Source organism: Pan troglodytes, chromosome 11, assembly GCF_028858775.2.
Source record: "Pan troglodytes isolate AG18354 chromosome 11, NHGRI_mPanTro3-v2.0_pri, whole genome shotgun sequence".
NCBI classification, from domain to species: domain Eukaryota; kingdom Metazoa; phylum Chordata; class Mammalia; order Primates; family Hominidae; genus Pan; species Pan troglodytes.
This window is the reverse complement of record NC_072409.2, coordinates 82,592,236-82,620,218: the sequence shown is the minus strand read 5'-3', so window position 1 is coordinate 82,620,218 and position 27,983 is coordinate 82,592,236. Positions and strand designations below refer to the sequence as shown.

The 27,983-nt window shown below is 52.7% G+C and overlaps 1 protein-coding gene and 1 long non-coding RNA gene across 13 annotated transcripts; one reads left to right on the top strand and one right to left on the bottom strand.

Moving 5' to 3' along the window:
• Positions 1 to 153: 153 nt before the first annotated feature.
• On the bottom strand, positions 154 to 19,764 carry AQP7 (aquaporin 7). Of its 12 annotated transcripts, XM_063787855.1 has the most exons (9): positions 19,460 to 19,712; positions 18,317 to 18,367; positions 13,662 to 13,867; positions 12,011 to 12,445; positions 3,931 to 4,054; positions 3,365 to 3,502; positions 3,039 to 3,157; positions 2,611 to 2,828; positions 154 to 2,252 (listed from the first exon to the last, which is right to left on the bottom strand). In XM_063787855.1, the coding sequence occupies exons 4-9, from the start codon at positions 12,149 to 12,151 to the stop codon at positions 1,967 to 1,969; spliced, it is 1,026 nt and encodes a 341-aa protein (XP_063643925.1). In that variant the 5' UTR covers positions 12,152 to 12,445; positions 13,662 to 13,867; positions 18,317 to 18,367; positions 19,460 to 19,712; the 3' UTR covers positions 154 to 1,966. The 12 variants fall into 12 exon arrangements, with proteins under 12 accessions (XP_063643925.1, XP_016816210.2, XP_054514722.1 ...); XM_016960721.3 differs by lacking the exon at positions 13,662 to 13,867 and having other exon boundaries at positions 12,011 to 12,128; positions 19,460 to 19,764; XM_054658747.1 differs by lacking the exon at positions 13,662 to 13,867 and having other exon boundaries at positions 154 to 2,193; positions 12,011 to 12,128; positions 19,460 to 19,764.
• Positions 18,493 to 27,608, top strand: LOC107976634 (uncharacterized). The gene is made up of 3 exons (XR_001720716.3): positions 18,493 to 19,235; positions 20,424 to 20,526; positions 27,295 to 27,608. It is a non-coding gene; the product is annotated as an uncharacterized LOC107976634 (long non-coding RNA).
• Positions 27,609 to 27,983: the final 375 nt, after the last annotated feature.

Below are 27,983 nucleotides of genomic sequence, written 5' to 3'. Positions count from 1 at the left end.
CCCCAACCCTCCTGTCATTACTCCACAATCTAGCTACATCCACAAAGCCATGACTTCACGAAACCCTGTCTTCCGCTTCTGAGCTCCAGACCATATAAAAGGCATAACTGTGTTTATTGAGCACTTACTCTGAGCCAGAAATGATTCTCAACATTTTACATGTGGTAGCGCATTTAATATTCACAGCAACAGAAATGGGAAGTAATATTCTTATCACCATTTTACAAATAAGAAGACCAAGGCCCAGAAGGGTTGAATATCTTGCTCAAGATCACACACATTTTGCCACCCCCCATTCCAAGTCCCATAGGCAACTCAGACTCAGCATGTCCATGATGTAACTTATCTTCCTCTCCAAACCATTTCCTCACTTGTGCCCTACTCTCAGTGGGGACATCTCCAATCCCCAGGCCCAAGGTGGAAACCGGAAGCCATTTCTGATTCCTCCCTCTCCCTCACCCACTCCATCCAAATGGAACCCAAGTCCTGTACATTGTACTTCTCCGGTATTGATCAATCCCCACTCTCGTCTCTACGCCCACGGTGCTGACCCATTGTTAGGTGCCCAGCTGCTGCTCCTGGGTCATCACTTTCGCAGGCCCATCTCCACCATTTCCAGCATCCTACACACTGCGGCTCAGATGTGCTTTCTAAACCTCACCTCACCGTGTCCCCACCTCCAGAACGAAGCCCAGCCTCCTCTGCCCATCCCCTCAAACTGTAGAGTGCAGCTCCCACCCCCAAAAAGGACACCCCCCACCACCATACCCTGCTCTGTCTCCTCCTCTGGGAAGCCTCCTGGCCTTGGCCCAGAGGCTGGATGTGAGCTCCCCTACCCCGAGCCCCACAGCCTCCAAGCCTCCCACTCTGCACTCACCTTCTTCCTTATAATTACCTGTCCCCCATTAAACTGCAACCCTCAAAGGCAGAGCCCAGCGCATCCACTGCGCATCCCCAGTGTCCAGGCAGGGCCTGCACACAGTAGGTGCACAATAATTGTTGAAAGGCAAAATACATGAGCAAGGACAGGAACCATGGGTGATGCTGCCTTCTGAGCCCCAGGCAACAGAGTGATTCCTGCCTGGCCCCAGGGTCAGTGGATCCTGGCCCCCCACCCCACCCAACCTCCGCAGCTGCTTCCCTGGAGCCCTTGGAGCCCTAAGAGGCCTCTTCCTGTGTCTTCATGTGTTCGAAGGATTTCCCTCTTTGCATCTTCCTTTCCTATTCCTTCATGTGGGAGCACTCTGGCACCAGGAAGAAGAAAGAGGAGCCCAACCCCTTAACAGCCTTCAATCTATAACAAGCATTCTCAAGGGAATTAAAACTGATTCTTAAAAGGGGAGGTGAAAAAAAAATCTTACTCTTTTTTATGTATAAAGCACAGAACATATACAGAACATAAACAGATATATAGTATATCTGTGGTATTAAAATTTCACGTGATTAAGAAAAAAAAATCTAGAAGAATACTAGGGAAGGAACTAATGAAAAAAAGGCTAAAAAATTCTGATCTACATTCTTGGGCCTTGCCTTGTCTGGTCCAAGAACCGGCCAGAACTAGGGGAAGGGAAGAACCAGGGGAGAGTCTAGAGTCCAATCTCAGGATCCCCTCAAAGTATTTCCAAAGCCGGCCCCCCACCAGTCAGCTACGGTCTGTTCCCCAAAACCACCCTTCCTTCCCCCGTGCCTGAAAATCCCTCATTCTGTCATTCTTTCATCTCGCCCTGTTCCTACTGAGGGCGCAGGTCAGCTCTTCCCCATTCTCCCCCTGGGGCACCCCAGTTCCCAGGGCATGAAAGACTTGAGGTGCCTCACCTCTACACCTTGGGCTAAGACATAGCCCTGGAGCTCCTGTAAGAACCCAGGAGGGAAGCCCAACCACAGGAGGCCCCCAGGAAGTGGGGGTACTGCTGTCGGACAAGCCTTGCTTTATTGGGGAAGGGATGGGATCACAAATAATCTCTGCTTAGAAGTGCTCTAGGGCCATGGATTCATGTAAGGGTGGGGCAGGGTGGACTGAAGATCTGTTGGCAGGGCTCACGGAGACGGGGGTGAGGGGAGAGATCGTGGGTTCATGAGATCCCATCTTGGGCAATACGGTTATCCCGTGGTCTTCATATGCCACAGAGTCCTCCAATTTCAGGGGCTCCCGTGGGATGGTGGAGCCAATGAAGACCAGGTAGATGATGCCACCTAGATAGGCACCCAGAAGTGGTGCCACCACTGGCACCCACCACCAGTTCTCCCCATTGCTGCAGGCAAGAGGCAGAGGCCTGCTGAGGGGGCTGATGCCCAGGACAGCACCCTCATCCACCTTGGGCGAAGACTGGTTGAGCAGAGGAGTCATCCCCAGGCTACCCCAGGAAACACCCCCAACCCAGGGCCCTGGTCAGCCTCAGCCCGATTCAGGGACAGGGTTGACACTCAGTGCAGGTGCAGGATCTGTATCTGTACTGGCCTGGGGAAATGTTGGGACTCACTCCTGCTCCCCAGGCTACCTGGGGGCTCTGCAGGACCCTCCTGTGCTGCCCCTCACATCACCCCCCACCCCTCAACACACAGGGGACCCACAGAAAAACTCAAAGGAATGGGCCTGGGCAGGGGCAGTACCTGAAGACCTGTTTGCCCCAACCAGCAACGAAGGTGAAGATGCGGGGGGGCAGGTCCCGGGATGGGTTGATGGCATATCCTGTGTTCATGCCAAGGGACACCCCGACGATGACCACGAGGATGCCTATCACCAGCGCCTCTGTTCCTGGCAGTGCTGGGTTGTTCTCCTGGTCCGTGATGGCGAAGAGACACAGCTGGAGCATCCCGGTCAGCCACACCTGAGGAGCAGATGCTGTGGCAGCTCACCTGGGCCCCTCCCCAAGCCACAGGACCTCGGCAGTGCCCCAGACCCAAGCCCACCAGCAGAGACACGTCTCGGTACGGTCTCCATCCAGAGTTCTTGTCCTGTCTATCCGGAGGGACTCCCTGCTGGCTCCGTCCTGAGGGGTGGAGGGCAGGGGGAGGGGTACTCATCCTGGACCACTGACCTCATTCAGGAAGCCCCGCCACAATGTCATGTGATCAGGAAGGTAGGTGGCAAAAATGCCAGCTGTAGCGACGGGACCGGTCACCATCAGCTCTCCACCCGAAAAGTGGAGAATGGCCGCTGCGGAGACACAGACTGTCATGCGAACCTGCCCCCAACTAAGCCCCACCGGGGTCCCAGAAATGAGGTTATAGGTTAGAGGGTGGGGGATCTCCAAGGCTTTTTTCTCCCAGCTATTTTTTACAAATCAGGACACTGAGGTCCAATCTGCCCATATTTCATAGGAGGCGGCTGAGGCCAGAGGCGGAACCCGGGCAGGACACTCACTGTAGAAGAGACTGTAGATGGTGGCAGCCGCCAGGAAGGAGCCCAGGAACTGCCCCAGCACATAGACCGGAAACTTCCTCCAGGGCACGCGGCCCAGCGCACAGTTAGCAAAGGTCACAGCTGCATTCATGTGGGCTCCTGCGGGCAGCAGGCAAGTGTGTCAGGGAGTGAGAGCAGAACAAACAACAGTGACAAACAGTATGAGAACAACGATGGCTAGTGTGTATGACAGCATGCTCCGTGACAGAGCTCTCTCCTTGAGCCCTCACAACCACCCCGTGAGGCAGGGGCCACCATCTTCGTTTCACTCTTAAGGAAACTGAGGAACACAGAAGGCGACGGCTTGCCTAAGATGACCCAGCCAGTGAAAATGGTAGGTCGGGGGGCCCAGGAAGAATCTGGGGCAGACACGTCATAGGCACGGGGTTCAGAGGAGACTTCCTCCCGCCTGGTGGCCAGGCTGAGGCACTGGCTGTGCTGGCAAAGGAGCTGGCTGAGGCGGGCAGGAAAGAGCCTGTTGGGGACACCTGGTCTTGCCCGGTCCGGCAGGGCCTGGGCTCACTCACCAGAGATGCGGCCTGCCACGTGCACTCCCATGGTGACTCCGAAGCCAAAACCCAAGTTGACACCAAGGTAGCTCCCATATGTTTTATTTAGAACCATATGGGCCACGGAACCAAGGCCGAATACCTACGAGGGAGGGCCTCTAAGGGGGCTGCCTGCCCAGAAGCCCCAACCTCAGAGGAGGACTCAGAGCTCAGTTCTAGCTCCTCACCCCCATGCCCTGGGCCTCCCTGGCATTGCCTGGAAGACCCTCTGCCACGCCCTCTTCCTCCAGAGCCTTCCCTCCTCACTGCCTCCTCTCCTTGCCCCTGCTGAGGCCTCTCAGACCTGAGCCACTGAGAGCCGGGTGGAGCGGCAGAGTTAGAAGCTCTTACTACAAACATCCAAGCACCTCAGCCCCAGGCCCACCTGAAGTTTTGGGGTGAGGCAGAGCTGCGAGGAGGGGATGGCTGGCATGCATTGCACCCCCTCAGAGTCCCTCACATTTCAGGCTGGCCTGAAGGAAGTTTCTTCAAGGGACCTCCAAATCCATCCATGCCTGACTCTGCAAGGAACCCCTCCCTGCACACACACACACACACACACTCCGCCGCAACCCCCACAATGCTGGAACAGTGGGGCCCTAACTGTCTTGCCCTCAGCTTCATTTCCACTGACCTCAGGCGGCATTCCCAAGCTGCTGCTTCTTGCCCATCCCTCACGGCTCCTCAGATAATGACGCCTTCACAGGGGAAGGGGCCTACCTTCAGGCCCAATAGCCTCAGTCCAGAGCCACTGTTCCCTTCAGCCCTGGCTCCTGTGCTATCCTCTCCCTCTGCAGAGGCCTCCGTCTCCCCCATACCTTCCATCCTCCCATTGATCGGCTCCCACACACTGGAGTCTCATCCTTCCCAGCAAACTGTCCCACCCCTGCCCAGCGTCCTTCTCCAGCTGTGGGTTCCTGGTTGCCTCCTCCCTGTTTCAGTCAGGCTGCAGGAGAGAACACGCTGGCCAGCTGCTTCAGCGCTTCCCTCACACCCCCTCCTCAATCTGGCTTCCACTTCCACATGTCACAGACACCAAAGCTCTCTCCAAGGGATCCAGCAACCTCCCGATTTTCCAAAGGTCTTTTCAGGCATGGTTTTACCACGTAGACAGTCTCAGCTATGCCTGATGAGCTAAAATTCCCGTCATCTCCGCGGGGGAGCCGGATCCCTATTTGCAAATCCCCACTGGAACTCTCCTGGTGTTCCGCGGGCGTCTCAGGCTCTGTTGAAGGTTCGCCGTCTCACAGTACACCTGCTCCTCATGCTATGTTCCCCATCCCCGTTGGCCGAGCCAGAAACAGATGTTGCAAATGAGAGCTTCCTCGCCATCCTCCCCAGCATCCAATCAGCTCTGCTTACATTCTCCCCAAACCTCACCCAGCCTCCTCCTTGCAGCCAGAGTGATCTTCCTAACAAAAACCCCATCGCGTCTTCCCCAGACTCACTCACTGGCTCTCCTCCACTTCTAGGATAAAGTCCAAACTCAGTAGGCCACCATTGAAGACCCTGCATAATTTCATCCTTTCTGCCTGTTTCATATCTGCCCCAATACTCTTTGTATTCAGCAATAGTATTACTACTAAATAATAATAACCATTTATTGAGCACTGCCTACATGCCAGCGAGTTATACTGATCACCTCCTTTAACCCTTAACACCAATCTTACGACTTAAGCACTATTATTCTCCCCCACTTGACAGAGGGTAATCTGAAGCTTAGAGAACTTGAATGGCTTGTCCAAGGTCACACAGCCTGTACCTGGTGAGCCAGGATTAAATCCAGGCAGTTACCTGTGCCAGATGGCCTCAAACCAAACAACTGTGCTGCTCCATGCATGCCTTGCTTTCTTGTGCCACTGTTTTGTTTGTTTGTTTGATGTTTGAGACAGGGTTTTGCTCTATCACCCAGGCTGGAGTGCAGTGCCATGATCAGGGCTCATTGCAGCCTCCATCTCCTGGGCTCAAGTGATCCTCCCACCTCAGCCTCCCAAGTAGTTGGGACTATGGGCATGTGCCTCGGCACCCAGCCAATTTTTTTTTTTTTTTTTTGAGACAGAGTCTTGCTCTGTCGCCCAAGCTGGAGTGCAATGGCACGATCTCTACTCACTGCAACCTCCAACTCCCGGGTTCAAGTGATTCTCCTGCCTTAGCCTCCCGAGTAGTTGAGATTATAGGTGCACGCCACCATGCCCAACTATTTTTTTGTATTTTTAGTAGAGACAGGGTTTCACGATGTTGGCCAGACTGGTCTCAAACACCTGACCTCAGATGATCCGCCTGCCTTGGCCTCCCAAAGTCCTGGGATTACAGGCATGAGCCACTGCGCCCTGTCCCAGCTAATTTTTTCAATTTATTTTGTGTAGAGATGAGGTTTCACTATGTTGCCTGGGCTGGTCTCGAGCTCCTGGCCTTAAGCAGTCCCCTCACCTCAGCCTCCCAGAGTGCTGGGATTACAGGTGTGAGCCACCATGCCTGGCCAGAATATCCTAATAATTTTACATTGACTGCATCTTGAAATAGGATTTTGGATATATGGGTTAATTATTAAAATTAATTTCACCTGTTGCTTTTTACCTTTTTAATGTGGATACTAGAAAAATTTAAATTATACAGATGGCTTGTATTGTATTTCCCCTGGAGAACTCTGTTCTAGAGTTGATAAAAGAGAAAACCTGGAGAATTGTAGACATGAGGGCCGAAGTCAAAGCCGTCAGAGGAGAAGGCCCCAGGAGAGGGTACAGGGTAAGAAGGCAGACCAGGCCGGATGCAGTGGCTCATGCCTGTAATCCCAGCACTTTGGGAGGCCGAGGTGGATGGATCACTTTAGGTCAGGAGTTCAAGACCAGCATGACAAAACCCCGTCTCTACTAATAATACAAAAATTAGCCAGGTGTGGTGGCGCTTGCCCGTAATTCCAGCTACTCAGGAGGCTGAGACAGGAGAATTGCTTGAACCCAAGAGGCGGAGCTTGCAGTGAGCCGAGATCACGCCACTACACTCCAGCCTGGGTGACAGAGCAAGACTCCGTCTCAAAAAAAAAAAAAAAGAAAGAAAGAAAGAAAAAGAGTTGAAAGGCACCAGTGTAGACTCCTCTTCGAGAACTCGCCTGAGGAGCAGGGGAGAGAGAACATGATCCCGCGAAGGGGCTGACAGGGTGAAGGGAGGGATGTTTCATTTTGTGTTGTTTTCAGTGGAGAAACTTCAGTATATTTATAGGCTGAGAGAGGGACAGGCTGAAGATAAAGGACAGAGAAAAAGGACAGAGTAAAGTACCTGAATAGGCTGGACAGCTGGATTGGTGCAGAAGTGGAGGGGTCCTCCAGGAAGGAGAGGACCCCGCCCCAGCCAAGGGGTGATATGTGGATACATGGGTGGTTAATGGGTCTGGTGGTGAGAGGGACAAGAGGGTGAGCTGAACACAGGAAGTGTTGATTATTTTACCTGTCAAGCAGCAGATCAAGCCATTTGCTGATTAAAAAAAAAAAAAAAAGTCAGAGTACAGAGCAGCTTTGGGGAAGTCTGAGAAAATGTGAAATAGCCCAGATATGGTGGGGGAGAGGCAGCTGAGCAGGGCCCACTGGGTCCCTCAGAAGCCCCAGGACAGAAGCAGGGGAGCCCAGAGCTGGGCTGGCTTCAGATCCAGGATAAGATACAGCAGGAGAGGACAGGAACAGATGGGGGTGCAGGGGGGAGTGAGGCCAGGACAGGTTGACAGGCTGGCAGGGTCAAGAGGTAGAGGGACTGGAGCAGGCATGGAGGGTCTGAAAACAGAGGGGCCTCCATGGCCTTTCCCCCATTCCAATACCATGTGCTAAAAATACTGGATGAGCATAGGCCGGGTGCGGTGGCTCACGCCTGTAATCCCAGCACTTTGGGAGGCCGAGGCAGGCCGATCATGAGGTCAGGAGTTCGAGACCTGCCTGGCCGACATGGTGAAACCCCGTCTCTACTAAAGATACAAAAAATTAGCCAGGAGTGGTGGCACATGCCTGTAATCCCAGCTGCTCAGGAGGCTGAGGCAGGAGAATCACTTGAACCTGGGAGGCAGAGCAGTGAACTGAGATCACACCACTGCACTCCAGCCTGGGCAACAGGGTGAGACTCTGTCTCAAAATAAATAAATAAAATAAAATACTGGGTGAGTGAATGAACCCCACATGATTCCCTGTGTCAGGGTTGCCAACTGGCAACTCATGCACGTAATTCATCCAGCGCACAGGTTTTGTTTAGCTAACTTGGTTTTGAAGAACAGAAGTTTCCGTCTCTCTTGAAAAATGAGCAGCTCAGGCAACACTGGCCTGCATTCCACTCTCCATGGCAACAGTCAGCTGGAGTGGCGGCAGCTATACAGCCTTGCACAGATTGGCACTCTGCAGCCAGCCAAAGTCCCCACCGCCCTGAGTTGCCGCTCTCTTGGCCCCCGTAGCATGTGATCTACAACCCTTGCCCCATGTCTCACGTGTATGGCTGGTTTTCCAGGGCCCGGATGGCTCCAGCCCCTCCTCTCCCTGATCAGTGAATGTGGCCCAGCCCATCCAACTCTCCCCCACAGCCAGGAGGCCAGCTCCAAGGGCAACACCCCTGGAAGCTGCAACATGGATCAGTCCACTTCCCTCATCCTGGCTGCAATAAATGGGGCCAAGGTCACACTAGCTTTTTTGGCAAAACCTTCACCCTGGTGACTCACTGAGATTCCTGTATATATATATAAAAACAAAAACAAAAAGCCCTCACTTCTTGGCACAGCCTGGCAACTAAAAATAACAACAACACAATGTCCGATATAGGCTTACACCTCACAAAGTTCTTTTACAAGTGCTACTGTCTTCAATCCTCACAGCAAATCTGCACGGCAAGAATTTTTCTCCCACTCTATAAATGGGGAAACTGAGGCCAAGAGAGGCATCTTGAACTACCTGAAAGTGAGGACCTTACCCTGGCTGGGGGAGCATTAACAAGCCAGAGTCTTCAAAAGCTGGCAATATTTAAGCTAAGGGACAGAGCATAGAGGTTAACGGTCAAGACTGTGATACTGGGCCGGGCACGGTGACTCATGCCTGTAATCCCAGCACTTTGGGAGGCTGAGGTGGGAGGATCACTTGAAGTCAGGAGTTCAAGACCAGCCTTGACAACATGGTGAAACCTCGTCTTTCCTAAAAATACAAAAATTGGCTGGGCATGGTGGCATGCACCTGTAATTCCAGCTACTCCAGAGGCTGAGGCGCAAGAATCGCTTGAACCCGGGAGATGGAGGTTGCAGTGAGCTGAGATCGCGCCACTGTGACAAAGCAAGACTGTATCTCAAAAAAAAAAAGACTGTGATATTAGACTGCACTGGATTTAATCTTGACTTACAGTGTGACCTTGGGCAAAAGGCTTAGTCTCAAGGAGCCTCAGTTTTCCCATCTGTGAAACTGGGATAATAATAGTACCTACTTCACAGGGCTATTGCGAGGATTTGGGAAGATGCTGCATGTAAGGGGCTTAGCATCACAGAGCCCGGGATGCATTAGGTGATCAATGAAAATCTCAACAAAAGGAAGAGAAACACAGATGTGGGCAGGTATCAAGCATGTGGGTGGTGCCTATTTCCCTAACAGCTCTCAGAGGACACACCCTCCTGCCTCCGAGGTTCCAAGGGTTAACAGCCCTCATGGGGCTGGAATGTCTTGTGATAAGATAATTACTTTGCCCTGGATGAAGGAGGGACAGGATCCAACTGCTGTCCTCACAGCTCAGGAGCCAAAGCAGGTGGGGAGGTAGGAGAGGAGCAAAGGAGGGCTAGAGGCAGAGAGGAGAGAGCAGCTAGAGCACCCGTCCTAATAACAAGGGACCAATACATGGGTACCACAGGTGTACTGGGTGCTGAGACTTGGCCTTCTTCACACAAGTCCTCCAGCTTGATGTTAGTGCTCCTGTTAACCAATAAGGAAGCTACAGTTGTGGGCCGGGCGAGGTGACTCACGCCAGCAATCCCAGCACTTTGGGAGGCCGAGGCAGGCAGGTCACCTGAATTCGGGAGTTCGAGACCAGCCTGGCCAACATGGTGAAACCCCATCTCTGCTAAAAATAGAAAAATTAGCTGAGCACAGTGGCACGCGCCTGTAGTCCCAGCTACTCAGGAGGCTGAGGCAAGACAGTCACTTGAGTATGGGAGGTGAGCTGAGATCACACCACTGCACTCCATCCTAGGAGACAGAGTGAGACCCTGTCTCAAAAACAAGAAAGCTAAATTTGTGAACGGTTAAGATACTTGTGGATAGTCGCACAGCTAGAAGATAACAGAGCTAGGATTCAAACACAGCTCCAAAGCCCACGAAAGCCTAATTCTACACGATATAAGTGAGAAGTCAGGCTTTAAGCCATGCAGAGACATGCCCAAGGCCAACTAGTCACTCAGTGGCAGGGTCAGGCTAAGAACCCTGATGTTCCGATTTCCTCTCTGCCTTGAGCTCCATGGGCCCCACCACACACACAAACAGCCTCTCTCACCCCACCTTCCTCTAGCATGCGCCTGGCTGCCTTTGCCTCCCTTCCCAGAGGCTGCCCCTTCTTTTTCTAGACCCTGGACCCTGCATAAGATGCAATAAACATGGCTACAGTCACGTTAAGGGCAGAGGCTTGCTGGGGTAAGTGGCAGGGCTGAAGCAGGTGGAGAGGGAGCAATCTCACATCCCGCCTGCAGTCTGGATTCTGTCCCAATCACACACTAAAGAAGAGCCCTTGTCAAGGTTACCAGCAACCTCCACGTTGCCAAACCCAAAGGCCTCTTGCCAGTGCTCACCTCGCGTGGCCCATCTGCCGCTGCCCACGCCGCTGACGGCTTCTTCCTGGTGGAACCACTGCCCCCCTCTGTCACGCAGTCTGCTCTGGTTCTCCTCCCACCTCTCTGACCGTTCCTTCTCAGGCTCCTTTGCATGCCCCTCTTCATTCCTCAGGGCTCTGTCCTCAACCCATCCTTTTCTCTTTCTGTACACTCTCTCTGGAGTGTTGACAACCACCACCTGTGTTGTGATGAACTTCAACTTTTTCCTTCCAGACCAAGCCTCTCCTGAGCTCCAGCCCCTTGCCTGTGTTTAACTGTCTCCTGGATTTCCCCACAGGCATCTCGCCTCTCACCCTGTGCTGGGCCCCGTGCTCCAGAACAGCTCATCGGCGCTTTGCCCACATCTTCTGCTGGCAGAGTCTCCCCGATTCCATCTTCCACAGCCCTCTCAAACATGTGCTTTCTTCTCCAACCCCAGACCAGTCATCACCTTCTCTCTGTCCCAGATCAAAAACAGCCTCTTAACTGGTTCCCTCTTGCCAGCCTTGCCTGTTCTGCTTATGCTCCACACTGCACCCAAAATTACCTTTAAAACCCAAATCTGATCATGTCACTCCCCTGCTTGCCAGCATTCAACATCGCCCATTGCCCTCTGGATTCATTATCAGAGCCCAATCATCAAGTTTCTCTTCAATCTCTCTCTCTTTTTTTTTTTTTCTTTTTTTTTGAGACAGAGTTTCGCTCCTGTCACCCAGGCTGGAGTGCAATGGTGTGATCTCAGCTCACTGCAACCTCCGCCTCCTGGGCTCAAGTGATTCTCCTGCCTCAGCCTCCTGAATAACTGAGATTACAGGCGTCCGCAACCATGCCCAGCTAATTTTTGTATTTTTAGTAGAGACGGGGTTTCACCATGTTGGCCAGGCTGGTTTCGAACTCCTGACCTCAGGTGATCCACCTGCCTAAGCCTCCCAAAGTGCTGGAATTACAGGCATGAGCCACCGCACCTGGGCCTCTTCAATCTCTTTATCCTGGGTTTCCCTTCTCCCCATTTCCAGCCGTGCCCCGGATACCCCAGTGCATGGTTTCATTTGACCCCCACATATTATGAGCCCTTTCTGTCCAAAAAGACTTGATGAGAAAGCCCCCCCTCCTTACTTTCCTCTGCTGCTTCCCCAGGCTCCCAGCTCAGAGGCAAGGAATGGACAATGTGACCTATGGGGTCAGCATGGGGAGGGGGTCATGGACGGCCCTGGCGGAGCCCCACCCACTTCGTGCTGCCCACCCACTCACCATCATGACATATGTGCTCATGAACTCGGCCAGGAACTCTCGCACCATCTTCCTCTGCAGTATTTCCTGGATCTTTGCTATCACGGACCAGGAGACCATTTTGGAGCCACGGGTGGACCTGAGACAGTGGCCCGAGCCCATGGACAGAAAGGAGACTCAAGTCTGCCTGCTGCCCATCGGCTCTTCAACTCACAGCTGAGTTAATAGGTAACCCAGCAGCCTCGCCACACACACCTCCTCTTGCGCAGGGCAGCTGGGACAGCTGGAATTGGAGACACTTGAGAGCCACGGGGACATGGAGAGGAACTGGGGTAGATGGCCAGGCCATGCCCCTTCTAGTTGGGACTGGACCAGTAAAAATGGCACACCAATGAGGCCACTTTGCAGATGGGCGGGTGGGGAGCTGAAAATGCAATCCACGGTGCCAAAAAGCCTCTGGAAAAAAGCAGGGTGGGAGAGAGCAGGCTGGAAAGTGGAGCTCAGTTGTCTATGTCTGTCCATCTGTCCGTCTGCCTATCTGCTAGAGCCAGAACTTTGGGGTCACAGGCCAGGGCCTGGCAACAGTGAGGCACTCTACAAACAGCATGAGGTGTGACAAAGTCTGCTGCCGAGCTCTATAAACAGCACTGAGCACTGAAACATGCGCCAGGTTCTGTCAAAAATGAAGGGGTCAGCAAAATGCACCAGGCTGTGCAACCAGGTCAGTGCAAACAGAGGTTTGTGAGAGAGTGAGTGAATGAATGAATGACCAAGAGAGAGGGAGGGAGAAAAGGAAGGACTGGATCTACTTCCTGGTGTATCTTCAGTGCCCAGCACAATGCCAGGCACATAGTAGATGTGCAATAAATATTTGTTGAATGAGTGAAAACTGGGGAATCTGTCTCACTCTCAACTAGATCCTCAGAGCTTCCCAAAGGGCCTGGCACTTGATTTATATTTAGTTAAGTGCACGGTTAGATGGAAAGGTAGATGAAACAGGTGAGTAACAGGGCCCAAATCTGCATATAGGGAGAGGTATAGGACTGGAGTTTGGGGAAGGTGGCGGGGTGGGCCTGGAGGTTAAAGAGGAAGAAGAGGGGCTGGGCCCGTTGGCAGACGCCTATAATCCCAGCACTTTGGGAGGCCAAGGTGGGCAGATCACCTGAGGTCAGGAGTTCGAGACCAGCCTGACCAACATAGAGAAACCCCATCTCTACTAAAAAAATACAAAATTAGCCAGGCATGGTGGCGCATGCCTGTAATCCCAGCTACTTCGGAGGCTGAGGCAGGAGAATCGCTTGAACATGGGAGATGGAGGTTGCGATGAGCTGAGATCTTGCCACTGCACTCCAGCCTGGGCAACAAGAGCGAGACTCCATCTCAAAAAAAAAAAAAAAAAAAAAAAAAAAAAGAGGAAGAAGAGGGATACAGATACCTCTAAGTGTGGCCTTAGTCACTCTGCTATCTCACTGTCTGCATGCCTGGAAGCCGACACCAGCCCCTCAACTCCTCTGGCCAGCCCATCCTTGCGCATCACGTACTGCCTTAGCTGCAGGCCTTTGCACATGCCAGTCCTACGCCCAGAATGGTCCCCTGCCTCCCCAGAGTCTCCTTTACCCGCCAGCCTTCTTTTCTTGACCTAAATTTCCCTTTCTCTGGGAGAGCCTCCTACCCTCTCCTCTAGGCCATTCACTTCTTCCACATGCCCCACGGTGCCCACTCTTTCAGCTGGGGCAGTGCTCGTCACACTGCATAGTAATTGCTCAGTTAGGCCAGGCACATGGCTCATGCCTGTAATCCCAGCACTTGCCGAGGCGAGCTGATCGCTTGAGCCCAAGAGTTCAAGACCAGCCTGGACAGTATGACAAAACATCATCTCTATAAAAAAAAAAAAAATACAAAAATTAGTCAGGTGTGGTGGTGCATGCCTGTGGTCCCAGCTAATGGGGAGGCTGAGGTGAGAGGACTGCCTGAGCCCAGAAGGCAGAGGTTGCAGTGAGCTGAGATCACACCACTGCACTCCAGCATGGGTGACAGAGCGACACCCTGTCTCAAAAAAAAAAAAAAAAAAAAGCTTGATTAATAATTAATTAACGGTTTTTCTTCCTAAGGGCTGGGATCATACCAGTTTCCTTCGCTGCAGTGCCTGAACATAGCAGACATAGTAGATTCAATAAATCTTTGGTTCATTGGCTGGTTGTTGCCTGCTGTGTGCTGATGAGAAAGGAGCCAGGCTTCCAGGATTCCCTTGGTGTTCTTGGCTCCCTGCTCTGTCTACCTCTCCCCTGCCTCTATAGTACCTTCCCAGGACTGTCTTTGGGCTGCTGCTTGCATTGGTAGGGTCTCTTCTTCAGGGCTGAGGAGGCTGGTCATGGGATAATGAGACCCCTATACGATGCTGCATGGGAGCTGGAGTTGGATGGGGGCCAGTGGATTATCCGCGCAACTCTGCATCCCCCTCCATCTACTCCTCCCTGGTTTTGTTTCTCTGGGGTAAGGAATAGAGCAAGGACTGGGATGGGTGAGCTATGAACAGAGGGTCTCAGCTGAAAAGTGGAAGATGTTTTATTCCATGCCTGGACATCTCTCATTCCCTCTGCTTACTTTTTGCTGCTGTGAGGTCAGGGGAATTTAGGAGCCCTGAGGAATGCTGCTGCTCTCCCTAGCAGGGCGAGGTGACCCTCCATTGGCCCCCATCCAACCCCAGCTCCCATGCTGGAGGTAACCACAAAAGAGGAGAGAAAAGTGGACAGAGCAGAAAGCCAAGAACACCAAGAGAATTCTGGAAGCCTGGCTCCTTCCTCATCACCACACAGCAGGCAAGACACAGTAAGCAACAGATAACCACCAACCAGCCAATGAACTCAAGATTTCTTGAATCTACGATGCCTAGAATGTTCAGGCACTGCAGTAAAGGACACTGGTACGATCCAGCCCGTGGGAAGAAAAGCAATCAATTGAGCAATTACTATGCAGTGTGATGAGCACTGCCCCAGCTGAAAGAGTGGGCACCGTGGGGCATGTGGAGGAAGTGAATGGCCTAGAGGAGGGGGTAGGAGGCTCCCAGAGAAAGGGAAATTTAGGTCAGGAAAAGAAGGCTGGCGGGTAAAGGAGCCTCCAGGGAGGCAGGGATCATTCTGGGCGTAGGACTGGCATGTGCAAAGGCCTGCAGATAAGGCAGTATCCAATATGCAGGAATGGGCTGGCCACGGAGGAGTGGAGTTGGCAGGAGATGGGCAGAGAGGGGCCAGGGCCAGGTGGCAGAAGGCCTCATGGCCCACATTAGGGAGTCTGAACTCTACCAGAGGGCCATGGGCCAAGTGGAGGATTTCAGCAGGAGAGCTGCCTCCCCTGTGGAGGCCAGGATGGAGGAAGTGGAGTGGAGGCAGGGTGAGCATCAGCTTCTCCACAGATGGGTGGAGAAGTGGCGGCAGCCTGAGCCACAGAGATGGCAGCGCCAATGGCCAAAAGAGCACAGTCAAGCTGACAGCCTTGGTGTTCGGTTAGAGAGGGAAGGGAGCGGGGCAGCTCAGCAATGCCCTCAGGTCCTGGCTAGGGCAGCGGAGTGACTAGTGTGGGGCGCAGCAGAGAAGCTGCGGGAGAATGGACAAGGAGGCCCTTTCTGGGCATGTTGAGTGTGAGGAGCCCACTAGACACTTGGGTGGGATGGCCAGTGAGGAGGCAGCTGGTCATGTGGTCTCATTTACAGACACATTTGGAGGACAGCAAATCACAGATGGTCATCTGAGCCATGGGCATAGATGAGAGAGCTCAAGGAGAGGGTACAGACTAAGAAGAGGGGCCCAAGAAAGCCAGCCTACAAAGCGAGAAACTGACAGCCAACCAGATTCCCTAAGTAATCTTCTAACTAAGGAACTAAATAGCTAACAACTCACTAACGCCTGTTTCTTTTCTTTTTCTTTTTCCTTTTTTTTTTTTTTTTGAGACAGGGTCTCACTCTGTCGCCCAGGCTGAAGTGCGGTGGCACAGTCACAGCTCACTGAAGCCTAGACTTCCCAGGGTTCAAGCGATCCTCCCACCTCAGCCTCCCAAGTAGCTGGGACTACAGAAGCATGCCACCATGACCGGCTATTTTTTTCTATTTTTTGTAGAGATGGGGTTTTGCCATGTTACCCAAGCTGGTCCCAAACTCCTGGACTCAAGCAATCCTCCCGCCTCAGCCTCCCAAGGTGCAGGGATTTCAGGCATGAGCCACCACACCCGGTGGCTTACTAACCCTTTGACTAACCTATCAAAAACCAACTAACTGATTCTCCTGTTAACCAGCTATTAACTCATTTAATTATCTAATCAACCAGCCAACCATAAACTATCCAACTAACCACGAGCCAACAATTCAACCTGCTAACCAACATTTCTTAATTCAACAAACATTTGTTGCCCAGGCATGGTGACTCATGCCTGTAGTTCCAACACTTTAGGAGGCCGAGGCAGGGGGATCACTTGAGGTCAGGAGTTCAAGACCAGCCTGGCCAACATGGCAGAACCCCATTTCCACTAAAAATAAAAAAAAAATTAGCTGGGCATGGTGGCAGGCACCTGTAATACCAGCTGGGGGGGAGGGGCTGAAATATGAGAATCGCTTGAACCCAAGAAGCAGAAGTTGCAGTGAGCCGAGATCATGCCACTGCACTCCAGCATGGGCAACAGAGCAAGACTCCGTCTCAAAAAAAAAATTTTTTTTTTGTTGAGCATCTACTTATGAGTCAAGCACCAGGGATACAAAGTCAAAACCCACTCTCCACCCTTGGGTCACTCTGTTTAATGGAAGAGATTGGTAATGACAACACCACCAGAGAGAAGCAGCCTGGGACTGGGGGAGCTCAGGGGAGGCATGGGAGGTGAGGCCTGAAGGGGGTTTTGAAGAATGGGCGGGTGGTGGCCTGACATGGCCATGGGGGAGTAGGGTGGTGGTAGAAAGAATGGTGGAAGCTGTGCACATTCTAGATATTTTAGGAGATCGGTGACTGGATGTGAGACATGGGGGAGAGGGAAGTATGAAGGACATGACCTTGACTTCTGGCTTGAGCAACTGAGGAGAAGGGGACCCCTGACTGAGCCAAGAGCACAGGAGGAGTGGGCTTGCAGGGGGCGGAGCAGGCTGTTTCCATCTAGGAGCTGAGTTGCCTGTGAGACACCAGTGGGTCTCTAGAAACATGATCTAAAGCCCTGGAGAGAGACATAGGCTAGAGGCAATGATGTCAACAGAGTGGCACTATTCATTCTCTCCATCCAAGTGTACAACAGGCAAATATCCCTGCTTGCGTGGAGCTGACAACAATGAAATGTAATAAGTAAGTACATTTGTATAAGCGAAGGTACCAGCTCCTGTGGAAAAAAACAGAGCAAGGAGAGGGGAATTGGGACTGCAGGGGCTGGAGATGGGGTGTGATTTCAAATAGGGCAGCCAGAGTAATCCTTGTTGAGAAGGTGGCCTTGGAGCAAAGCCATGAAGGAGATAAGAGTGGGCTGTATGTTAGCTGCAGAAAGCCTCTCAGGTGGAGGGACTAGTCACCAGAGGACTCTCAGCATGTTTGAAGAAAGCAAAGAAAGTCAGTGTGAGGCCAGGTGCAGTGGCTCACACCTGTAATCCCAACCTTTTGGGAGGCCGAGGCCGGTGGATCACCTGAGGTCAGGAGTTCAAGAACAGCCTGGCGAACATGGCGAAACCCCATTTCTGCTAAAAATACCAAAAAATAATAATAATAATAATTAGCTGGGCATGGTAGTGTGTGCCTGTAATCCTGTAATCCCAGCTACTCAGGAGGCTGAGGCAAGAGAATCGCTTGAACCCAGGAGGAGGAGGTTGCAGTGAGCCAAGATCATGCCATTGCACTCCAGCCTGGGCGACAGAACTGGATTCCATCTCGGAAAAAAAAAAAAAAAAAACCTGAAAAGAAACTCAGTGTGGCTGGAGGAGGGAGAGCAGGGGGCTGGAGTGGGGAGGCCAGAAAGCTAACAAGGCTGCGCCTTGGCCATTGCAAGGACTGGCTCTTGTTCACCCCAAAGACAGCTGAGCCTGAGAGGGTGAGAGGTGCCGAGTGCAGCTGAGTTGAAGGCCACCTGCATGCCTTGACCCTCATCCAAGTATTTCTGAGCCTCCCCTCACCCCAGGACCCAGCCCAGGCAACAGGTGGAAGATGCTCTTCTTCTGGGACCTCAGAGGCGAGTGGGTGGGTGGGGAGGAGGAGGTCCAGGGGGGACAGCTGCCCCAAGGGAGAGGCTGAGGATGGAGCAGGGAGGGCACTGAAGTGGGCTGGGTGGAGGACAGGGGGCTGGAGGGTGAGAAGAGGGTGGGGTACTTACCGCCTGTGCCTGGATGCTTGAACCATGTTTTGTCTTTCAGATTTGTAGATGCTGAGGAGCCAAAGAGAGGTCACTAGGGCTGGAGGACACAGAACTTGGCCCCACACTTCCATCAGACCTTGGTCCCCAGGGGAGAAACCCTGGGGCAGCTCCTGCTAGTGCCACTCCCTTAACCCAGCCAAGGAACAGGGAGGGAGGAGCGGTGCTCAGCCAATGAGGCGATGCCCTGGAGCCCCACCCCACCCATGCTGGCCCCAGGACCCCAACCCCAGGCCAGACCCTCCAGTGCTCCTCCTGACCTTCCCTGTCTGCAGCCTGGCTTTGGACTGTGGAGATGCCCTCAGCCTCTACTCAGTGGCTCCAGCCTCATATTTGCATGCTATACCTTTAACCTCGAGCCCTCTTGCTGCTAACTTAAACTGCGACTGTCCAGGACCTGCACACACACATACACGCACGCATGCACACACACACACACACAGAAGGTGAACACACAGGATGAGGCCCTGAAAACTCGTTTCACCCGTGTACCTCGCCCAAAAATTCCCCTTTGTACTTCTATCTTTATCTCTAACTGACAGCATGAAGGTAGCCTGAACGAAGTCCCCTCACCCTGTCTGTCCTCCTGATTCTCTAGCCCAGTTCCCTCTAGCTCCAGCACAGACTCTTATCTCCAGCCCTGACTGCCGAAACCCTCCAGCCCCAGCTCCAGCCCCTCAGGAGGGGACTCCATGGGAGGAACGACTCCAGCAAGCCGGCAGCTGACCCGTCTCTGGCCTGCACGCCTCCCCCCTGTGGTCCACTGCTGGTGGTCTTCAGCTCTCTCCTCGTCCCACCCCCATGGTCTGCTGACAGCCCAGCTCAGCGCATCCCTGCCATCTCTGCTCTACCGCTGGTCCTCCCAACAACCAACTTACAGGTAAGGAAACTGAGGCCCAGAGAGAGGGTGTATGTGCCTGTGTCACACAGCAACACAGGACTGCACCATAACAAGAAAGCCAGGACTTCCACTCCCAGCCGGGGTTCCTTCCCCAAGCAATCCCTCAGTCACCTCCTCCCTGTATGGTACCCAGGGAATGGCCCTTCCAGATGTGGGCGCTGAGGAGGCCGCCCCATCCCCACCCTGCCTGGAGCCCCACTCACTCTGCTGAAATGTCTCTGATTCTCAGCCTCCGCCTTGGGGGCTTCTCAGTTACAGCGCATCTTGATCTTGTTCCTCCGTGACTGTCCCTGGCTCAGCTTCCACCCCCAGCTGGGGCTCAGCTATCCCTGTGTCCCCAGTCCAGAGCCTGCCTCTCAGCTCTCCCAGGGCGGCCTCGAGTGCTGCTCCTGCTCCTTCAGGGGAGAGGTCAGTAAGGCAGGGGTTTGGCTGGTGCCACTTGAACCAAGTCCAGATGCACTGCCCAAAATAACATCCCTCGTCCGGCCAGCAGTGCCGTGGAGACCGAGTTCTGAAGCAGGCCTTTGTGAGGTCAGAGGTGGAGCTCTGGGTGGGCACTCTGGGCCTCTCAGTCCCAGAGGAAAGGCCTGTCCTCCAAGCCAATGTGCAGCCTGACTCTGGGGCCGGCACCTGAGGAAGCCCTCCCTGAGCCCCAGCCCTGGGGAAGGCTGAAGAGGCCTCTGAGCCCCCAGCGCTGGGGAGAGCTGTGCAGAACAGGACTGGAGGTGGAAATGTTGGAGATTAACAGCCAGGTGGGGGGGACGGGGGGAGGCCCTGGGTCAGTCCTCAGGGAACCCCCATTCTGAAGGGGGAAAGGGAAACTCAGGTCCAGTCCTCAGGGGCCCCCAGTCTGAGAGGAAGGAGGACACACGAGCCATATTTGCAGAGAAACACCAGCCTGCGAGAGGAGGTAGAAGCCCAGGCCTGGCCCTCCAAGGGCCCCTAGTCTGAGGAGCCGTCCACCTGTCCTCGGGAAAACACCTCCCTTAGGAAAGGCCAGCAAGGCCCCCGTAAAGGAGCCACAGTTGGATCGGGGCATGGGGCTCAGGGCTCAGCGGCGTGGGAGCTCCGGGACCGAGGTGCAGTCAGGAGAGACCCTGGGGGCCAGCGACAGTCCAAGAGGACTTTTGGAGCCAAGGCCTGACTGGGTCTCAAACAATGGGGCAGGCAGTTTGGGATTTCAGCAGGTGGCCCAGTGCTGAGACACAAGGGAGGTGTTTCTGGTCTGCAGACACTGAGGACACTTGCTACGTGGCGTGGTGGACGGTGGGTAAGTCCTGGGAACTTCCGGCACCAGGCTCCATGGGTGGGAAGGGGCATAGGATTCAGTTGTCCAAAGCTCAGGTCTGGGAATGGAACTGTCCTGTAGAGGGTGCCAAAGACCAGGTCTGGAACCTGCATAGCCCCAGTCCCCACCCCTGCACACACCCTCCCACCCCTTCCAGCTTTTTCTGCAGATCTTTCTGCAGGGGTGAGGCAGGGAGAGGAAGGGGTCGGCCGCAGTCCCAGGGCTTCCTAGTCAGAAGCCCTCTGTAAGGCACTAACTTCCCTCTGCAGATTCTTTTTTTTTTTTTGAGACGGAGTCCCACTCCGCCCAGGCTGGAGCGCAGTGGCACAATCTTGTCTCACCACAATCTCTGCCTCAGTGATTCTCCTGCCTCAGCCTCCCAAGTAGCTGGGATTACAGGCATGCACCACCAAGCCCCGCTAGTTTTTTTGGATTTTTAGTAAAGATGGGGTGTCACCATGTTGGTCAGACTGGTCTCGAACTCCTGACCTCAGGTAATCCACCCGCCTCAGCCTCCCAAAGTGCTGGGATTATAGGTGTGAGCCACTGCGCCCGACCTCCCTCTGCAGATTCTACGTGGGCTCGAGATTCAGCCTTTCTTCCTCAGGAAGGGAGGGGTGCACGCCTGGAAATGGGAGAGCCCTGCGTTTATTCCTTTCCCATGTGTGCTCCCAGGGCCGGGATGAGGTCATGTTAGAAGTGGATCTGGGGTCTTGGATGAGGTCAGCACTTGGGCAGAGTTGGATTGGGCTGGTGTCAGGTTGGTGAGGGAGGGAATTGGGATCCATGCTGGGGTCAGAGATCAGGCTCTAAGCTCATTTACAGGGCTTGACCCTGGGGACTGAGAGGTGGAGAAGACACAGTCCCATGTGTCTCACGGCAGAGACAGGTAAGCAGCAGGTGACTTAGGACACACCAGATAAGCTGGAAGGAATACAGACGGGGCTATCCCAAGCTGGAGGGGTACAAGGGTCTTCCAGAAGAGGTGACATGGGAACTGAGTTTTCCAAAACGAGCAGGGGGAGGTGGCACCGTGGCATTTGAAGCTTGATGGGATTGTGAGAAAACCTGGGAGCTGCGAGTGACTTGCAGAGGGCTGCGGAAGTGGGCAGGGATAGACCATGAAGGGCTTTGTCAGCCAGGCCAAGGAGTTCTGACTTTAACCCGAGGGCCTGAGGAGCCTGCGAAGGGTTCTAAGCAAAGAGAAGAGCAACAGGGTCAACCTGAGGTCCCTGAGGCCCCAGGGCATCCAGCAGGCAGAGGCGCAGTTGGGCCTGGGCTGGGGAGAGGGGTCTAGCTGGAGAAAGAGAAGAGGAGATATCAGCCCCTGGACATTCAGCACTAGAGTCGCTGGGGCTGCCCAAGAAGCAGAAGGAGTGAGGCAAGGGCCAGGGCCAGGATTATGGGGAAGAAGGATGACGAAGAAGGAGTGGGTGGGGAAGGAGCTGGAAACCCACACACAGGGCTGCCCAGAGGCTGATGGGAGCCAGTAGGGGGCTGTTGCCCCAGAGTTGGGTGCTGGGAGGGGCTGGCCAGGCAGGTGTTTGCAGACAGCTGCCTGGATGAGCTGGTGGGGATAGAGGGTGGCAACAGCACTGAAGAAGCAGAGGCTGAGGAGGCAGAAAGTTCAACTGCAGAGAGAAGAGAGGCAGCTAAAGGGGCCACCAACGTGGGAGTTTGGGTCAGAGCTGTGAAGCATGTTAGTCTGCACAGAGCCTGCGGCGGGGGGTCTCTGGGTCTCTGAGCCAGTGGAGATAGTTGGGGGGCAGAGAGGGAGGGGACACCCGGGGTCCTTTCTTCATAGGATGGGCTTGAGTAGAGTTACCAGATAAAATATAAGATGCCCAGTTAAATTCGAATTTCAAAGAAACAATATTTGCCACAGCCTTATACCTGGTATACCTTTGGTCTAAACTCAGGCCCTCTTGATGCTTAAACTGTGACTGTCCAGGACCTACACACACACACACACACACACACACACACAGTTTTATTTTTAGCAAATAAAAATATAGCCGGGTGCATTGGCTCACTCCTGTAATCCCAACACTTTGGGAGGCTGAGGTTGGTGGATCACCTGAGATCAGGAGTTCGAGACCAGCCTGGCCAACATGGCGAAACCCCGTCTCTACTAAGAATACAAAAATTAGCCAGGTATGGTGGCAGGTGCCTGTAATCCCAGCTACTCAAGAGGCTGAGACACGAGAATTACTTGAACCCAGGAGGCAGAGGTTGCGGTGAGCTGAGATGGCGCCAGTGCACTCCAGCCTGGGTGACAGAGTAAGACTCTGTCTCAAAATAAATAAATATATAAAAATAAAACAAAATACTTTTTTATTTTATTTTATCTTTTGAGCCAGAGTTTCGCTGTTGTCACCCAGGCTGGAGTGCAGTGGTACAATCTTGGCTCACTGCCACCTCCACTTCCCGGATTCGAGTGATTCTCTTGCCTCAGCCTCCCGAGTAGCTGGGACTACAGGCATGAGCCACTACACCCAGCTAATTTTTGTTTTTTTAGTAGAGATGGGGTTTCACCATGTTGGCCAGGCTGGTCTCAAACTTCTGATCTCAGGTGATCCACCCGCCTCGGCCTCCCAGAGTGCTGGGATTACAGGCGTGAGCCACCGCGCTCGGTCTAAAATACTTTTTTCATTCAAACATTTGTTAAGAATATCTTTCTATGACAGTAGGTCCATGTCCACCTCATGCCTGTTGTACAGCATTCCACCTGATGGAGATTATATAATAAGGAATCCTTCTATTGATGAGCGTTTAGATTGTCTCCAATTTTAAACGGACCCAACACTTCTCTATTATGAACAACATGGGATAAACACAATTGGCTGAAACTCAATTAAGGATGAAAATGCAAATCGAAATTTTAAAATACCAGAATGAAGAAACAAAAATGAGTAAAGGTGCTAAAAACTGTCCCCGAATGTCCCCCAAAGTGTTGACACACACACAAAAACTAAACATTTTGATTATTTGTTTCAATCAACATGCCATTGGATTAACTTATCACAAAAACTGCTTTTCATCACGTTGTTTTACACTTGTGGTTTTTCTGACTCTTTCGAGCCACGGAATCCTTTGCATAAGTCAGGAGCCCATGGTATAAACAAGCAAGGAAGGAGCCGCTCTGGTTCCAGGCGCAGGGGTGGGGGTAGGAGGGCAGGGCAGGTCCCTCAAGGAGCCCTGGTCTCTCTTGAATCATCTGAAGCCATGAAGGTTCTCAGAATGCCCCAAAAAGAAAAGACACTTAAGCCCCACCCAAGTAAGCATCTCCTTCCAAACTCATTTTTCAGGTAGGAAAACAGATTCAGAGCAAGGTAACAACTTGCCCAAGATCACCTAGAACTAGAACATCCAGACCAGGGCTCTGGCTCACCCCAAGGAGACCAGGGTTCCCCTACTAGGTGGCGAGGCTGGGGAGGGGCAAGGGCACAGGCAGGACCCAGGAAGGTCTTTAACTCTCACACCCACCAATTACCAGAACTCCCCCTCGCCCCCCGCCCAGGCTCTCATCCTTCTCAGAATCATCCATGGGCCTTCAGGACGGAGCAGATGGAGACCAAGGCAGACAGGATCAGGCACAGCCACTTGTCCAAGGGCAAAGATCCCCTGAAGTCGAGAACCCAGAATTCCAACCTAGGCCTACTCCATCCTAAAAGAGCCTATATGGAGCTTCCTAACTTGGCATCTGAAACCAGGGATTGAGCTCAGACTTGTCACTTTCTAGTATGAGCTGGAGCTATCAGGGAAGGCTTCCTGAAGGAAGAGGGGTCTTATTAATGGAAGCAGCCAGGGAGACAACACTGAAGAAATTTGCATGTGTGAGAAGCATTTGTGTCTTTGTATATACCTATATGTGAGCATGTGCCTGTGTGGATGGACAGGTGAGTGTGTGTGTGTTGTGTATGTGTGTATGTGTGCACACATGCATCTGCTTATGTGTGTCTGGTCTTGCACACGGAAGCCTCTCTGTAGTGAGACACACACACACACACACTCCCCAAGTTGTGCACACATGAACATGCGACCATTCTTCCAGGTTAATATTTCCCTGCCTGCGTCAGCACAGTCCCAGTAAGTGAGCAGCTCCATGCAGGAACGTGCCCTATCTGATCTGGTCAGGGGCTGTGGGTCGGGAACAGGGGGATTAGGGCGGGCAGGGAGCCCATCTCAGTTTCCCCCGGGCAAGCTGCACTCTCTCCACTCTCCTGCTCAGCCAGAGAAAGGAGGTAGCCCCAGTGTAGTGTGACTGCCCGGTCTCCCCACTCACACTGGGGACTCCCTGATGGAACAGCCTCCTTGCTTGCCTCCACATAGGCCAAGGCCAGCCGTTCCCTGAAAGACCCTCCCCACTCCCTCATCTCTGCCCAAATCCTGAGGCCTTTCTATGCATAGTTGTCCCCTTAAGGGCAAACAGGGAGCAAAGACCCTAGGAAATGCTTACAATGAGCCTCTCCCTTCAGCAGGAAAGCAGCTTTGAAATGTCCAGGTGAGCCAGTGGGAAGGTAGGATTCAATTGGCAGCTTTCCAGGAGCACAGTGATTGCAGCAAGGGCCTGTGCAGAGATCTGTGTGGTCAGGGTCTGGGGTACCGGCACCCACGGGCATTAAGCTTCAGCCAGGAAGGCTTGGTGGGACATGTGGGCCCCAGGGAGAGTGGCAACTCCCTAGTTGCTGGGCCTCTCCCTGGGTTGATGGAGAACCCTCCCACGCCTGCACTGGTCCCTGGGGTGCAGGCTGGGCCAGGCTGGGCTGGGTGAGCAGACACTGTCTCTTCTGCTTTTCGGACAGCCCAAGGGCTAGCGTGAGTCAAACCCAGGTGTCCTGGCTCCTAGCCCAGCTAGAGGATGCCCCAGTGCTTCCCTGAAGGGGAGGAGAGAGAAGGCTGGAGCATGGACGGAGGGAGACACTGCGCTAAGGCTCTTCCCACAGCATAGCCCCCCTGCCTCCACCTCCCTCAGGCTCCATCTCTGGGCGGTCTCCTTTCCACCCTAGGGACACATTAGGACTTTCATAGGCCCTTGGCATTTTTTTTTCCCTAGAGACAGGGTCTCGCTCTGTCACCCAGGCTGGAGTGCAGTGGTGCGAACTTGGCTCAGTGTAACCTCAAACTCCTGGGCTTGAGCAGTCCTCTCACCTCAGCTTCTTTTCACTGAGTAGCTCGGACTACAGGCGCACACCAAGATGCCAAACTATTTTTTGAATTCTTTTTGTGAAGACGAGGTCTCACTTTGTTGCCTAGACTATTCTCAAACTCCTGGGCTCAAGCAATCCTTCCACCTTGGCTTCCTAGAGTGCTGGGATTACAGATGTGAGACACCGCGCCCAGCCTGGCATCTGTGTGTGTGTGTATGTGTGTGGTAAAAAATGCAACATAAACTTAGTGATCTTAACTATATTTTTTGGTTGAGGGGTGGCGGGTCTTAACTTTTTTTTTTTTTTTGGTGAGTCTTGCCCTGTCATCCAGCTTGGAGTGCAGTGGTTCGATCTCGGCTCACTACAACCTCCACCTTCCAGGTTCAAGCGATTCTCCTGCCTCAGCCTCCCGAGTAACTGGGACTATAGGCGTGCCCCACCACGCCCACCTAATTTTTGTATTTTTAGTAGAGACGGGGCTTCACCATGTTGGTCAGGCTGGTCTCAAACTCCTGACCTCATGATCTGCCCGCCTCGGCCTCCCAGAGTGCTGGGATTACAGGCATGAGCCACCACACCCAGCCCAATCTTAACTATTTTTTAGTGTAGAGTTCAATAGTGGAAAGTATATTCACATTGTTGTACAATCTCCAGAACTTTGTCATCTTGCAAAACAAACTCTATACCCATTAAACCACTCCTCAATTCCCTTTCTCGTACTCCTGGCAACCACCATTCTACTTTCCGTCTCTATGAGTTTGACTACTCTAGATACTTTATATGAGTGAAACCATACACTGTGTGTCTACCTGTGCCTGGCTTAGTTCACTTAGCATAGTGTTCTCAAAGTTCCCTCCATGTAACGTGTCAGAATTTCCTTCCTTCTTTTTTTTTTTTTTTTTTTTTGAGACGGAGTTTTGCTCTTGTTGCTTGCTCAGGCTGGAGTGCAATGGCACAATCTTGGCTCGCTGCAACCTCCGCCTCCTGGGTTCAAGTGATTCTACTGCCTCAGCCTCCCAAGTAGCTGCGATTACAGGTGCCCACCACCATGCCCAGCTAATTTCCTTCTTCTTAAGGCTGAACAATATTCCATTGTATGAATGTACCACATTTTGTCTATCCATTCAGCTATCCCTGGACTTGAGTTGCTCCCCTCTTTTGGCTGTTGGGAATAGTGCCGACATGAACATGGGTGTGCAATTATCTTTTTGAGATCCTGCTTTCAATTATTTTTTTTTTATTTTAGGTTTGGGGGCACACATGAAGGTTTGACATATAGTAAACACATGTCATGGTGGTTTGTTGTACAGATTATTACATCACCGAGGTATTAAGCCCAGTACCCAATAGTTATCTTTTCTGCTCCTCTCCCTCCTCCCACCCTCAAGAAGACGCCAGTGTCTGCAGTTTCCTTCTTTGTGTTCATAAGTTCTTATCATTTAGCTCCCAATGCTTTCCATTCTTTTAGATATATGTGCCCTTGGCATTTTTGCCCTTTTGGGCCCCTCCTTCCAGCAAATAATAATAGTAATAATTAATTCTATTTTACAACTATTGGTATAAAGACAAATATATTAATTTTTTTTTTTTTCTGAGACAGGGTTTCACTCCCGTCACCCAGACTGGAGTACGATGGTGCGATCTCAGCTCACTGCAACCTCTGCCTCCTGGGCTCAAGCGATTCTCCTGCCTTGGCCTCCCAAGTAGCTGGGATTACAGGTGCCTGCCACCACTCCTGGCTAATTTTCGTATTTTTTGTAAAGGCGGAGTTTCTCCATGTTGCCCAGGCTAGTCTCAAACTCCTGAGCTCAAGCAATCCACCCTCCTCGGCCTCCCAAATAAGTGGAATTACAGGTGTGAGCCACCATGCCGGCCCTGATGTATCAATATTAAAACATTTTCTTCAGCCTACAAGTTCTTCTTTGTCTTATTTGGATGCAAACTAAAACATTTCGTGGGCCCTTAGATTGAACATTCTCATGGGTCCTGTGCCTCGTGTGCGTCATGGAGAAGGCAGCCCTGCATGGCTCTCACATCCTCTTCTCCCATGCAAATGCTGCCACCTCCCCAGCCTCCATCTCCAGCCCAGAGCTCAAGAACAAGTGATCCAGCCTCCTCTCTTGTTATCTCGTATGTGTAACCAGCACATTACCTTCACCTGCCCCAACCCAACCTCACCTCCCCACAGTCTGCCCCCTTCCCAAGGGCCTAGCCCAAGGAATGCTCCTCCCCACCACATCTCTGAAGCTTTCCCTCCAGGAGTCACTCAATTGCTCCCTCTCTCGTGGC